This window comes from Miniopterus natalensis, chromosome 9 (genome assembly GCF_054644295.1).
Source record: "Miniopterus natalensis isolate mMinNat1 chromosome 9, mMinNat1.hap1, whole genome shotgun sequence".
Lineage (NCBI taxonomy): Eukaryota > Metazoa > Chordata > Mammalia > Chiroptera > Miniopteridae > Miniopterus > Miniopterus natalensis.
The window spans coordinates 2541611-2555754 of record NC_142089.1 but is presented as its reverse complement, the minus strand read 5'-3'; the positions used below and the strand labels follow the sequence as shown (position 1 = coordinate 2555754).

At 55.9% G+C, this 14144-nt stretch overlaps 1 protein-coding gene across 2 annotated transcripts in view; it reads right to left on the bottom strand.

The window, feature by feature from the left end:
- Positions 1 to 7612: 7612 nt before the first annotated feature.
- FBXO42 (F-box protein 42) overlaps positions 7613 to 14144 on the bottom strand; it is a 57058-nt gene continuing 50526 nt past the window's right edge. For both annotated transcript variants that reach the window (XM_087820078.1, XM_016219102.2), the window contains exons 5-10: positions 13673 to 13826; positions 13214 to 13324; positions 11933 to 12029; positions 11405 to 11461; positions 10618 to 10734; positions 7613 to 10142 (exon numbers count right to left, since the gene is read on the bottom strand). In XM_087820078.1, the coding sequence (XP_087676204.1) occupies positions 9027 to 10142; positions 10618 to 10734; positions 11405 to 11461; positions 11933 to 12029; positions 13214 to 13324; positions 13673 to 13826 (1652 nt within the window). In that variant the 3' untranslated portion in view covers positions 7613 to 9026. The remainder of the gene's footprint in view (positions 10143 to 10617; positions 10735 to 11404; positions 11462 to 11932; positions 12030 to 13213; positions 13325 to 13672; positions 13827 to 14144) is intronic.

Below are 14144 nucleotides of genomic sequence, written 5' to 3'. Positions count from 1 at the left end.
CAGAACGCTGAGAGCAGGGGAAGGGAGAGGGCGACTGTCCCCAGCTGGACCTACCTGTGAGCCCCCTTCGCCTGCCCCCGGCTCCAGGGGGAGCCCCAGCCTCCTCCTCGGCGGGTGGAGCGGTATGGAGCCCACCCGTCCTGCTACCCCGATGGCATTTCGGAGTCCACGCTCCCTTTCCCTGTCCTGGGGGGTCACTCATCCCCGTCTATGCCCCAGGCAGTGCAATTCCATAGGCCCTTCTACCGCATTTCTCCCCGGGGGGGGGCGGGGGCAGCCGTCCCAACACTGCCCCAGGGGCATTTACAGCGCGCCTCCCCCCGGCCACCTCTCAGCCCGCACCGTGGGCAGTCCCCGCGGGCACACAGGCCCGGCGGCGCAGGTCCCGCCGAGGCCCCCGCGCTCCCGCCCGGCCCCGGCTTCCGCCCGGCCTGCGCTCGCCTCCTGCGCGCGGGGTGCGGTGCGCAGCGCGCGGGGCGCGTCACGGGGCCCCGCGGGCGCGGAGGCGCATGTGCCGAGGGTGTGGTCAGACGGCGCGGGGCGGGGTTGCCGCCCGGTTGGGGGCGGGGCTGGCCTCTCCGTCCGAGGCTCCCGCCGCGCCCGGGCTTCTTGGGCAGGGCCCCCCCCCGGACGCGGTCCCCCCCCCAGCGTCACCAAGTCGCCCCCCCCAGGGGGAGACCGCGGCCCGTCTGCGCCCGCTGCCCCGGAGGGGAAATGCTCCTCCCTCCTAGGGGCCTGCACAGCAGCGCCCGGTCCGGGGCGGGGCGCAGCGCTGTTTCCGCTGTGGCTCTGGGACCCTGCCCCGCAGGACCCCGGGGTGCGCTGAGCACCGCTGGCGCCGCAGGTGGGGGAGAAGCAGCTCGGGGCGATCAGCGCTCCTGCCCGAGGCCCACCGGCTGTGCCTCCCGGTCGCCTGTGGGTTGATTCGCCGCATACGTCCAACAAATCATCCCGGAGCACCTGCTGTGCGCCCAGCCTGCTCTGGCGGCTGGGAAGTCCCTGCTCCCCTGGCACCATTTCCCACCGGGGCACGAACCCGGCCCCGCTGCCCCGACGCTGGGCACCGGCCCGTCGCCGGGTGTGCGCTCAGCAACTGCCTGTTGGCTGGACGGGATGCCCGTGGGCACCGCTGAGGGTTACCTTTGGTTTTCCCCAGTGTCCTCTCGCAAGGCCTCCGGGTAGGGCGAATCCCCGCAGTGCCAGGAACACCCCGAGCTATCCTTTACTGAAGGCCAGCTCAGTGCCCGGCGGGGGGCTTCACGAGGTCACCTCTTTGTTGTTAACCTTCACCGGAGGACATTTTTTCCATTGATTTTTAGAGCTGGTGGGAGAGAGACAGACATCCATTGCTTGCCTCCCACACACGCAGTGGGGTCGAACCTACAACCCCCCTTACATGCCCTTGACCAGAAATCGAACCCATGGCCCGTCAGTGCGCCAGCCGACACTCTAACCACTGACCCACACCAGCCAGGCCAAAGGCTGCCTCATTAGTTTATAAAAAAATATTTTTATTGACTTCAAAGGGAAACATCAATGATGAGAGTCATTGATCGGCTGCCTTCTGCACGGCCCCTCTGGGGGGGGGTCGAGCCCACAACCCCAGCATGTGCCCTGACCGGGAATCGGACCCTGACCTCCTGGATCCTAGGCCCACGCTCAGCCCGAGCCACGCCGGCGGGCAGGGGCCTCGTGTTTTTGTTGTTAATCCCTAAGGAAGTACCAGCAGCACCGCAGGGTGGGCCGCTGCAGCTGCAGAAATGTTTAGTTCTGGAGGTTAGAGGTCGGAGACTGAGGGGTCGGAGGGTGGGTTTCTTCCAAGGGCTGGGAGGCAGGCTCTGCCCCAGGCCTTTCCCCCGGCTGGCCTGTGACCACCTTCTCCGGTCTTCACATCGCCTCCCCCCTGCATGAGTCCAGGTCCTAAAGGCCCTTCTTGCGAGGACAGTGGTCCTGTTGGCTTAGGGCCTGCCCGGACGACCTCGTTGTACTCCCGTGGCCTCGGCAGAGGCCGTCCATGAACACGATTACATTCTGAGCCGCTGGGGTTAGGGCTTCACCATGCGAGTTTTCGGGGGGCATAATGTAGCCCGTAACCACTCCCACCGCCTAGAAATGTGTCTGACAGACAGTAAAGACTTAATACAAACGTGTGGACTGACTGGCTGTGGCTGCAGCTCGGAGAAGGGCCTGAAAAGGGCGCGCCTGGAAGGACCAGTCAAAGAGCAGGGCGGCCGCTCCGGGCACGCGTGGCCTAGGACAGGGATTTGTGATGGCTCAGCACTCCCTGTGCCAGGAGAGACTCTGGAGGACACAGTGGAAGAGACAGACCCTGCCCTCGGGCATCCCGCGCTCCGGTGGGAACGAAGGCAGGGAACCAGGCAACGACACACTTGGAAGCAGGGCAGGAGGGTAGGAAGGACGGGCAGGTTCAACATGTCCAGGTCCCACTTTTAAATACAGGACCTGGGACTGGAGCTGCCACACTGTGCCCAGGGAGTTCCCCTGAGGCGGCAGCGCACCAGGCCTGGGCTCTGCAGCATGGCTGGTGCCCGGGACCTGGGCAGCCTCGTGTGTCTGTCACTCCCCTGCCCCAGGCCCTCCGATGGCTTCCCCCTGCACCTAGAGCCATGTCTGTGTGTCTCCGCGCACGCTCAGGGTCAGGCCACGCATGCTGAACGAACAATCCCCAGCGTGGTCCTAGGCGCTGCTGGTCGTCCCGTGGGGTGGAGGGTGGCAGCCCAGGGCGCTAGGCTCCAGCAGACGCTTCCTTCTCACGCCCAGGCTCTTGTCTGGTAAGGCCTGGCCCTTAGCCCTCCTTTCCCGAGGGGGTAAGCAGGCAAGCTCCCTGGTGGGGGTGGGCAGGGCACTCGCCCAGTCTCTAAAACATTGGTGCCACTCTGTGCACGTTGACAGGGCCTGGCCCGAGCCCAGCCCGTGGGGAGGACACTGGCTTTCCCACAGGTGCGGGCAGGGGCAGGCGGCCAGCCTGGGAGTGGTGTTCAGGAGCACGGCTGATGCCAGAGCAGGTCCTACCCTGGCTTCACCAGGAGGTTGGGGAAACGGGCATTTTCCTCCAGTGCATTGCTTCCTTCTCAAGGCGGCCTCTGGAAGAGCACCCAAGACTCAAAGCCTTTCCCAGGGTGCCCCCAGGTGGTTTCTTTGGGGAATCACACCCATTCCATAGACTAAGTAATTGCTGATTCCAGCTAAATGGCTGGCAGGCTGGCGGCATCACTGCCGTTTCAGTGATAAAACTGAGACTCAGAGGTGGTCGGGTGACAGGGCCAGCTTTTGAGCCAAGGTCTTCCTGGCCCAGAGTCTGCACCTGTGTCCCATCCTGCACCCTCTCTGGGAAGTCCTGTCAGAGTTCACAGAAAGTCTCAAGGGGGAAAGGGCCTGCTGGGCTCCCCTGGTCCCGATCTTGATCTGATGCATAAATCACCTGTCACCCCCTCCCATGCAAGTTACCACTCTCTGCTTGGATACTTCCAGCAATGGGGAAATCATTACCACACAAAGAACCCACAAGGGTGTTCATCAGTACATTGTGGAAAGGAGTGGGTAGGGAGTTACGGCCACATAGAGCAGAAGGCAGACCTCGGCTAGGGATGTGGCCTCTGTGTGGGGGAGGTGAGAGGGCACAGAGGAGCAAGGGTCAACCCCGTCAAGTGTGGCAGTGCAGAGTAGCCAGCCTGCAGGGTGCCATCTCCTGCCTCCCTGGACCTGAGGGTGCTCAAAACCTGGTCTTCCCCAGGTCCCTGGATTGGGGTGATGTGAGGCAGAGTCTAAGGCTGAAGAGCTGGCTCAGGCAGTGACACATGCAAGGCCTTGGCCTCCTGTCTGGCCAGTGATTCCTGCACTGCCCCCTTCCAGCCCTCCCCACAGAGCTGGCTAGAGGAGCTGCAAAGACCTGAAGAGAAGGGACAGTCTGGAGCTGCCCTCTCCCTAGCTGGGTGCTGTAACTTGGACCGGAATGCGTGGGAGTGGCCAGGGTGCTGTGCTAGGCCTGCAAGGCTGTGGGCGAGTCATGGATGTGCTGAGCTGTGTTCTCAAAATTAGGGTTTCTACCCAAAACAGCAAGTCCTCTCTTCTCGGTTCCCACCTACCCTCTGACCTGGGGCCAACCTCCTTCAGGAGAGGCAATGCTCAGCAGGCCTGCCCTGCCCTGGAGGCTGGGCATGTGGGGTCTCCCCAGGCACCGATGTCTGCCACCTTCCAGGAACCACTGATGACCACCATGGAACCCTGTGCCCATGTAGGCTGGTGACCCTACCATGCTTGGATCCCTCCAGCGATGCCAAACTGGTTCCCATTACAGAGCTTCAACTGTATCGAAGTTCTTCCAGTGACCCTGAAGCCTCCCCCGGAGCTCGCCCACCTGACCAGTACAGCCCAGCCCTTCCTCGAGGGCACTGTGGAGGCATCCAAACCACCACCCACCCCATCACCCCAGCTCAGCAGCTGCCAAAGCCCTTCCTCGCATCACACTCGTTTGCCACGTGCCTCAGAGCACGGTCAGCAGCACAGACAGCACCAGACCATGTTGTTAGAAACCAGGTTTCACCCTGTGGAGCCCGATGCTGGGACAGGTGACCTTTGGCATGCACGGGGTGAGAACAGCGTGCCGGCAGGAAGATCCAGGGTACAGGATACTGGCACATACTCAGCAGGTGGCTGCAGGGCTATAGCCCCTGCCCTTATGCTGCCTGGCTCCACCCCGGCCCCCCCCAGGCAGGCAGACTCATGTCAGCCCCCAATTGATGCTTCCAGATTGGGAGCCAACTGCACAGGCCTTGGGAGCCAGGAGGAAGAGCGTGCTGGGGGCCAGATTTGACTGGCAGAGACACTGTCCGAAAGGGAAGGAGTTCCATAAACGGAGACAATCCTGACCCGATTCATGGCGGCAGCTGCTCTCGAGGGGAGAGCCTCCGAGGTTCTCACGACGTGGAGAAAGGCGACCTGGACAACTGCAGACACGCGTGGCGTGGGCATGCTAACAATTCACACACCAAGCCCAGCTGCTGCCTTCGAGATCCTCTATCTCCTTCAATCCGGGCACTGTGCTAGTGCTTTTCACATCCAACTCCAATCAATACTCATGATCCTGTAAAACCGCAACAAGTGTATCCGTGGATGAGGCAACTTGTGCCCAAGGTTGAGGCGAAGTAGGGGAGGTGGGATCAGAGCCTGGCCTGCACCCTCAGCCACCACTTGCTACGCTGCTTTGAGGCTCTGGAGCCTGAGTCCTCACCTTTGCTTAGGCCAGCGATGGGGTAGTGTAACCTGGCCCCTGGGTCTCTGCTCCAAGCCCATCACCTCTCTTGGGCCTCCACTGCACGGTGGTCCTGGGGCTCTGAAACGCAGAGTCCCCCAAGTGCGAGGGAGAGCTGCTTTGGTGTTAAATGATGGAACTCACCACCTCTACCCGACCACCACCCTCCTGCAGTCAAAACAGCTTTCCAACTGCTGTGCTGCCAACTTCAACTTCTCGCCTCAACTTCTCCCCATCACAGCTCTTTGTTTCTTTTCTACCAAGAAAACAGTTAAGACAATTCTGTCCATTTTGTTTTATTTGTTAAATTGCTAAAAAGTCATCAGGGGAAAACAAAAACGAAATCGACAGAGATTTAAATATCAATAAAATCAGATCCACTTTTCATTCCTACACCGTTATGTGCCTACAATGATCACCTTGGGGTCAGCCGCACGACAGAGCTGCATGGGGACATCACTCAGCACCGGCTTCCCTAGGGCACACTGGGGGTGGGGTGGGGGTGCTCTGACATAAACCCTGGTTGGTGAGAGGGGGCTGAGCAAGGAGAGAGCACAGATGGAGGTGAAGCCTCGGGGCTGTTCCATCTGACAATGACCACGGTGAGGGAGCCACGTACTGGTGACTGTGCAGAACATGCCGTCTGCAGTTCATGGGGAGGCAGCGCTCAGATCCTCCCCATGGACTTGGGTGCTGGTAAGAGACCACGGATAACACAAAGCGGAGCACAGCACCATGCCGGGACCACCACAGGACGAGGGCAGACAGACAACCGGGAGTATCACTTGTAAGGGGGAGGAGACGCCAAGCAGGACTCCAGAAAGATGAGGCGGCCGGAGGAAAGCGTCCCTCTGCTCCCCATCAGCGGGGGCGCTCTGTCCTCCAGCATCAAGATTTCTCACGTTGGCCCCTCTTCCCGTCTGTTTCTTTAAGGAGTTCCAACACAGCTCCTAGGGCAGCTCATGGTTTCAGCTCTCCATAGGGAACTTGAACACTAAAATCAAATCAGCAGAGGGCTGAGAGGAGAGTGAGCCCAGGACGGCCTTACCACTCAACTTAAGCTTGTTTCCACACCTAATTGTGCTCCCAAAATGTGGGGTGGGCGGGGCTGTGGAGCCCAAACCCAATCGTAGGATAAAGGTGAAAATAGGAGCAAAGATCCAGACCCCTCTGCTGTGCAGACTGAGGCACAGGAAGCTCTGTCCAAGAGGGTGAGAAGAGACTACAATTCCCACTTGAGGTCAGCAGGGTGGCAGGGTCAGTATGACACGGGCTCTCCAAGGCACGCTTGCAGGAACGGGAGGGGTTAAAGCTTCAAGTAGAAACAAAATGTACTTTAAATACTTAAATACTGATAAATACTTGCTTTAGGTGCTCCTGAGGGTTTAAAAAATATATTTTGTCTCATTTTTCTCAGTGAATTTTAAGACAAAGTTGGCATCGTGTCAAAGCTGGAGTTGCAGTTAGATCTGATCTGACCGAGGCATCCAGGCACTGTGGACGTGGTCACCCCAGCCGAGCTGCCTGCAGTTCCACCGCATATGTGCTCCAGGGGCCGAGGAGACAACTGGGTGACCGTGCCGGGCCATCTCCCAGGTGCGTGCCCACCATGCCTGGAAGTCACCAAGACGCACACTAGGTGGAGACCAGGCAAATTTTCCTTAGTGCTGTAAACGGCCAGTCTGGTTCCGAGTGGTGCGGGTAACACTGGGACACCAGGGAATTCCGAGGAGCCGGCCACTCTCTAAAGGAATCATCTCTGTCACCTGCCTGCTTGGGGAAAGTGGAAGGAACCAATGGGTTACCCACTGGCTCAGGGAAGCCACAGGACAATGGGGAAGATGGGGAAGTTGGGATTCTGCACTCTCAGGCTTCCAAACACTTCATATTTAAATAAGAACTGGGTTTAGAGGTACTGTCCACGCACAAATGCAATGCCATAAACAAGGTTTGGCCACGGTGACAATGCCAACACCACTGATCTTCCAGGCCAGGCTTCACTGTGAGTAAGAGTCCCACGGACCTAACAGTCTTTGCCAAAAGAGGACTGGCAGCAGCCCCGGAGCGGGGAGTCGGGAAAGCTGAGGCTGCACTCTGAGCAGCTGGACGCCACATGAAGTAGGCACATGGTAGTTCCCTCATCTAGGGGAGCACACAGAGCAGCCTCTGGAACACACCTTCCCTTGTGCTGCCCCTTTCCTGGGCTTGGCATCAGGGGGCTTTCCCACCAAGACCGCACTGTCAGAGCTGGTGGCCAGGGAGAGACAGGAGAGAACACACGCATCAGACTGCTGAGCGCTGGCTGCACGCCAGGGCCCAGGGCCAGCTGCTGCAGCCCTGAGCTCGGGAAATGCCAACAGGAAAAAGGTGAGAGTGGGGATGGAAATGCAGTGTTAAAATTTAAATCCTAAAGACAAAATAAAAGTCCTCTTTCCATTGACCAAAAGGTTTTAGAAATCACCAAAAATCCATATTTAAGTGGTGTCCAGGCCATGGTTTCAGAGACCACTAACTTCCTGCGCCAACCAAAGAAATGCTTGAGTTGGCTGCACCTTATCTCAGAAATGACGTGAAAGTAAAAAGCCAAGACAGTCCCAGAGACGGAGCTGCTTCCAGGGCCAGGCAGAAAAATGCCATCAACACACAGCTAAACACCTTCTAGAAGGAGCTGCTCCTGCGATTCCCTCAGGACAATCCCCACGGTTCACAACTACGGATGGTGTGCCCAGTGTGCTCTGGGAGTCAAGAGACGCCCGAGAGGAAAAAGCAGTGCACTGGGTGGACGCTGCCAGGAGCTCCCAGGCCCCTAGTGACACCAGATGGAGTGCTCCAGAACATTCCAAGAGGTTTCTCTCGGCACTGGAGCTTTATAAAAGAAACAAAAAATGAGAAAGGTTTTAGGGCTTAAAAAAAAATGTGCATATGCAAACCAACAAACAAAAGCAGGAAGAAAAGGAAGAAAGGCTGCTTCTGAGGCCAGGAAGAGGAGAGCACAGGTGGCTTTTGGCAACTTGCAGCCAAGTACGATTGTCCGGAAATCCCATGATCAGATACCAAGTGTTTTCTGAGACACGAAAGGAGCACTAAAGATCAGTGGACACCAGGGGGCAGGTGTCGCTGCTTACATGGTTGCATGACGGCCCCAGCGCACACACACAGGTGGACAAACCCCTGCTGGGTGACGGCCCCCAATCATAAGGGGCAGCATGGGGCCAGGCACAGGGCATCACTGCAGGGAGAGGGTTTCTCAGGCCCTCTGAGGTTCTGAGAGGGGAGGGCAGTTTCCTGCGGGTCACTCTTACCCAGCCAGCACCCGAAGCCCGTGAGCCTGAGGCCTCACCTGTGCACAACACAAACGCTTTCTTTCCCTAACTCCGAGAAGGCCACACGAGATCTACAGGGGCTCTTCAGCTTCTCAGGGAAGTTCTGATACCAGTCTGCTCCCTGAATCCTTGATCTAGTTACCAGCAAGTAGAAAAGGCAGCAGAGCCTCTGCTAAAACACAGCAACATTTTATCTGACCCAGGGCGGAGCTCTCTCCCTCTTTGTAAACAGAGTCGGCTATAGAATATACATTTATATATAATTTTTTTTCTTAATGGAGATCTGATCCCAGCCTGGAGCAGGTGAGGCTGGGAACTGGGGTTTTGGTTTATGGGAGCAGTCTTGTCCTTTGTTTTCCTAATTCTCAGTCCAAATGCTCGCACGCTGGAAAATCCCAATTAGAAGCCTGGAAAGGGAGAGGGTTAGAGCATTATCTCTTGGCCCGCACGAAGTACAGGGCATTTGTTTTTGGATAGTACTTCACATTCTGCTTCTTGTCCATGAGCCCGCCGAAGATGATGAGCTCACCCCTGCCCTGGACCACCGTGTGCAGGCTGGTTTCAGGAGGGCCAACCACAGAGCTGCTGCTAAATACCTTCCACTTGACCCGGCCCTTCTCCTTGGTGTCCTTAATGTCCAGCACGTACATCTGCATGGGCTTGCAGTTCATGCTCTGGTACAAGGGTTTGCCGACATTGAGGGACTGTGGAGGGTGGTGGCCCAGGCGGCGGGCAATGGGAGGTAGGGAAGGCCCGTCTCCTTGGGCGGGCCCTGGTCGGGGAACGGGCACCGTTTCCCCACTGCTCAGGCTCTGGCTCCCGGGGGAGCCTGGAGAAGACCCCAGAGGAGGACTGAGTGCTGCGGAGGCCGGGGGACCCTTGGGTGACATTGCTTTGATGGCTTCTAGGCTCCGGCGCAGGGCACCCGGAGAGACGGCCCCTGCAAGGGCGCTGGCCACGTGGGGTGGGGTATGAACACCGTTCGTCTGTTCAGGAAGGTGCCTCGTGCTTCCCCCAACTGTCCTGCTGTCCATGCCATCCACGTGACTGCTACTGGAAGCGGGTTTCAGATCCCAACTCAGATCTATTGATCCTAATCGCAGATCTTTCTGATCTGGTAGTGATCCCCGTCGAGGGGCCAAAGTAAGTCCCATTTTTAGGTCACATCCCTCCGTGGTAGATGGAGTGCTAGGAGACAAGGCCTGTACAGGGCTGTCCAACGAAGAGCCACCTACAGCCGCTGTTCCTGGAGATAAACTCCCACCGTTGAGGACGGGAGAGCCATCTCCTCTGGCTGGGGAGAGGCTTCCCTCCCTGGAACCTGAGGGGGTCTGTCTCTGAGCTCGGGGTCTCAGGGTTCCCCAGCGACCATTGACACATGGAACTTCATCTGTACTCCTCACTGGAGACTGCGAGCGGTGCTCTCGGGTTTCGGGAACCAGGGCTGGAGGGGTGGCACTGATGGGTGACGGGCGGGAGTTCAGACTGGGGCTGAGTGGAGCTCTCCCACTGGGAGCCTGGCTGAAGACCACCACACACTGCCCCACCTGGAAGGCAAGAGACCTGTGCTCAGTTCTCCTCATTCACTCAACTGTCAAACATTTCATTGTGAGCACCTGGGACGTGTCAGGCACTTTACAGGTACCTGATACAGGGATGGAAACAATGCTGTCTGCTTATCAGGCTAGAAGGAGAGGTGGCATATGCTATTGTTAGAATTATGTCTACGAAGTGAAGACAGAGTGGAGGGAGGGATCAGGTTCTGTTTGGGGGACCCTGGAGAAAACTTTATAGACAAAGAGATGCTTACAGCTGGGACTTCAAGGGTGACTGGGGCCCACTTGGTTTCTCTTCTAGTGACTCACATGTGAGAAACCCCCAAGGAGCTAGGGTTAATGTCCACCTCCTCTGTGACATCAAGGTGTTTTCATTTCCCATACAGATGTGCTTGAAAATCTGACAGGTTAACTTGGTGGTACAGTTTAGGCACCCCCTCCTCAGGGCCGCCAGCTCCCTGCTTACCCGGCAAGCTGGATGGCACCACAGCTCTGGGGCCCCGTGATCCTCATGCTCTACCTTCAGTGGCTGCCAGGCCCAGGGACCTGGGTGCATGTGCAACAACCAGGCGTCCTTGAACAGCTGAAAGAGAGGGACCAGCAGGACTCAGGTGTAGTTCCTGCCACACACACACATACACATGCGTGCGCACAGAGCGGGCACCTCAGATGTGCTGTCTGGCCTAGAGAGCACCCGGGCTCCTCGGAGAGAAAGCTGCATCCTCGGCTCTTCGCTCACCTGTGCCTCATCCTCTCAGAGATCTCCACTGGCTGGGCACAAGGCAGCGTGAGTGACCCAGAAATTGATTTTGAGTGGTTCTGAATTTTGCCTGTGGTTTTCTGTGTGTGAGGCAGTGGGGAGTGGGGAGATGATAATACATAACTGTCTGATCCTGCAGTCTTAAAATAAATTCCATGTAAACTCTGACAGCTATCAACCTGTTTCCCTATCCCATCCCTTCTTGAAAAAATGATAGCAGCAAACCTCACGACCTAAAGAGGAAACGGGAGGGTAAGAGATGGGAGGGGAAGAACACAGATATGAATGTTCAAGAGATGAGTGTTTCTGATTAAAAGCACCCCCCCTGCCCAAAAAAGGCAGAGGAAAAAGCTGGAAAATACAAGGCCATATGCCCAAAGGAAAAGGTACTCTCTGAATGAAATGCCACAGAAACAGTCTTACAGATGGGAGGGGGAAGCTAGTTTTGACACCTTGCAGCACATGCACAGGATGACAAGGCAGCAATACTCACGGCATTGGGGCCGCCACACCCGCCGAGGATCAAGATAGTTGCATCATCTATGACAATCTGGGGACAGGAAGAAATTTAAACAAAGCTGTAAAGACACAGGCACCTGACCTGCTATGCTCCAGGTGTATATGAAAACAGCCCATCCAGCTCCCGAATGGGAGTGTTACTTCTATCACCACACCCTCCATTCTCCCATATCCCTGTGATCCCTGTGAACAAACTGATGGCCCACTGAATGGATATACTCTTTGTGGGTCACACACGAACATGAGAGTACCACCCACATTAGATACAGGGCTCTCTTAAGGGATAAAACAGCAAAGTAGATGCATTGGGGAGAGGCATCATATAAAGCCACTAAAAATAAATATAACCCATTAGAAGTTGAAAAGCAAATACCAGCAAAAATAATGACAAATTCTCTTTTGGCTCATGCAGGTTGGCAGCTTCCCTGACTCCCTCCTCCCTCTCCCACCCTGACTGAAAGATGCTGCAATCTGCTAAATAGCTATTTTAATTCCTGAGCACCTGAGACTGGCCACCTCGAGGATGAGGACTGGGACCAGAGATGTTTGGCTTGGACCACGCCCACTGCTCGAGGTCAAGGACCCAGACATCATTGCTCCTGTAAGATAAGGACATAGGATGAAGGGGTTGGGAGCCACTGGGGACCACAGAGCTGATGCAAATAAAGTTATGTTGATAAAGACGCCCCACAGAGTGCCAAGCTCATAGTCAGCACTTAAACTATTGTTCTTCTGCTCCCTTCCCTGGAACCCATCTCAAGCCCTTCAAACCTTTGCTCTTCCCACCGATGCATAAAGCCTTGCTTGTCTGAGTCACGTCTGTAGTCACACACGAACACCTAAAGAGTTAACTGGTGCCCTGGCCCGGTCTTATATGTGTTCTGACTGGGGATCAAACCCACCGCCTTGGTGTATCAGGATGACATTCTAACCAACTAAGCTACCTGGCCAGGGCCAAGATAGAGTCTTTCAAAAGCAAAGACTAGAAGGAAGAAAAAAAGTTATTCTGGCTACAAAAAGTAATTTCGCCACTGCTAATGAGCGCTATGGCTTCATCAAAGACAAACTGGCATCTCTACCCCCAGGGACCAGTAGAGCAAGGACAGACTCCAGATGGCAGTCTCTGTTTTATGGCCCCCTCTGTAAGGTCATTTACTCACACACAGGAACACTGGAAGGAGAGCTCAATACCCTAACCCTGAAACCCCCTCACTCAAAGGAGAGCGCACGCTGCCAAGTAAACAGTGAAACAGGTGAGTGCTCTCGCTCAGCTTCGCCCGAGCTAGCCAGCATGGCTGGGGTGGAGAGGACAGTGGGTATGACAACAGCCCAAGGGAAGCGTGTCAGGCTTCAGTTTCCTTGCTTCTACCCACGCCCCCAGCCCATCGCATTCGGGGAGCGAACCATTTCCATCTGTTCTGCTGCTGTACCTCTCTCCTTCTCTAGAGCCCCAAAGCGCATGGACTGGGTCATAAAGGAAGGTGGCCTTCCAGAGGCACAGGTAGCAGCAGACAAGGTGGAGGTTCCATCAGAATTTGACCCCATCTAACAGAACCACATACCAAACAAGAGAGACGACACAGACCTGATTCTACAGAGCAAGTTTTTCAACTTACTGGGATGTGACCAGGCGATCAAAAATGGAGTGCTAGGGTGAGATAACGAGTTGGACCAGTCAGAACCATGCTCAGGAGTATTGCCCCCGACCAGTTCACTTTGCTGACCTGTCATTCCCAGGAGTATTTACCTTCAGGTGGACAGAGAGCAAACCAAATATACTTACATTTGCCGGGATCCTAAGGAGCCACCAAAGACAATCATCTTATCATCTACCACACAGGAGGAATGGCCGGCCATGGGAGGGGGCCCGTGGGTCGTCACAATGCAGTTCCACCTGACACAAAGACAGGAGGGGCCAGGAAGTCAGGAATCACCGGATCCACAGCACTCCTAGAGCCGGCAGCCAAAGCTGAAGGGCTCCCTGTTCTTCAACTGGCCCATTCACTCTTCTCGAAAGAGGGAGTCTCTCCCATGTTTTCTCTTTGGAATAAGGGTTCTTAACTTTAGGTTTTAAGGGGTCTTGGAAACCTCCTGAAACTATAGGGAAAATCTGTGCATATGTAAAAATTTTTCTTCTAAGAAAAGATTCCACAGCTTTCATAAAATTTGCAAAATATACAAGGAATCCATTCATTTAAAATATTTTATTCCAGACTGAAAAGAACTTATCTCTGTGGCTTACCAGTTTTTAGAGGGTGAGTAAGTGTGTATTTCATCAAAGAATCTCTCTGGTTGGTGCAGCGGGTAAGGGCTTGGCCGTGTCCAGCCACCAAACAGCACGAGCAGGTCCTTGTACACGACCAAAGTTGCTCCAGCTTTGGGGGAAGGATAGGACCCTGGGAGAAGTCAGTAAGAGCACAGTTAGGACTCAGGGTCTACGAGAAGCCACAGGTTTGTCGTCTGTAGATAACCTTTCCCTGGAGAGGGACAGAACGGGAACCAAGTGTGCACAGCACCAGAGGGGGGGGACAAAGCGGGGCCTGCAGATTTGTGAGGAAACCGTCACCAAGGAACACGTCTTTATAATGAAAACAGGAACCTGAGTGAGAGGAAAGTTTCCTCGCAGCCTTGGTTTTGCTCACCTGAAATTAGGGATGAGAGTACTAGCTTATTAGGCTGCTCTGCTATCAAATAATACACTGAAAGCACGTAGC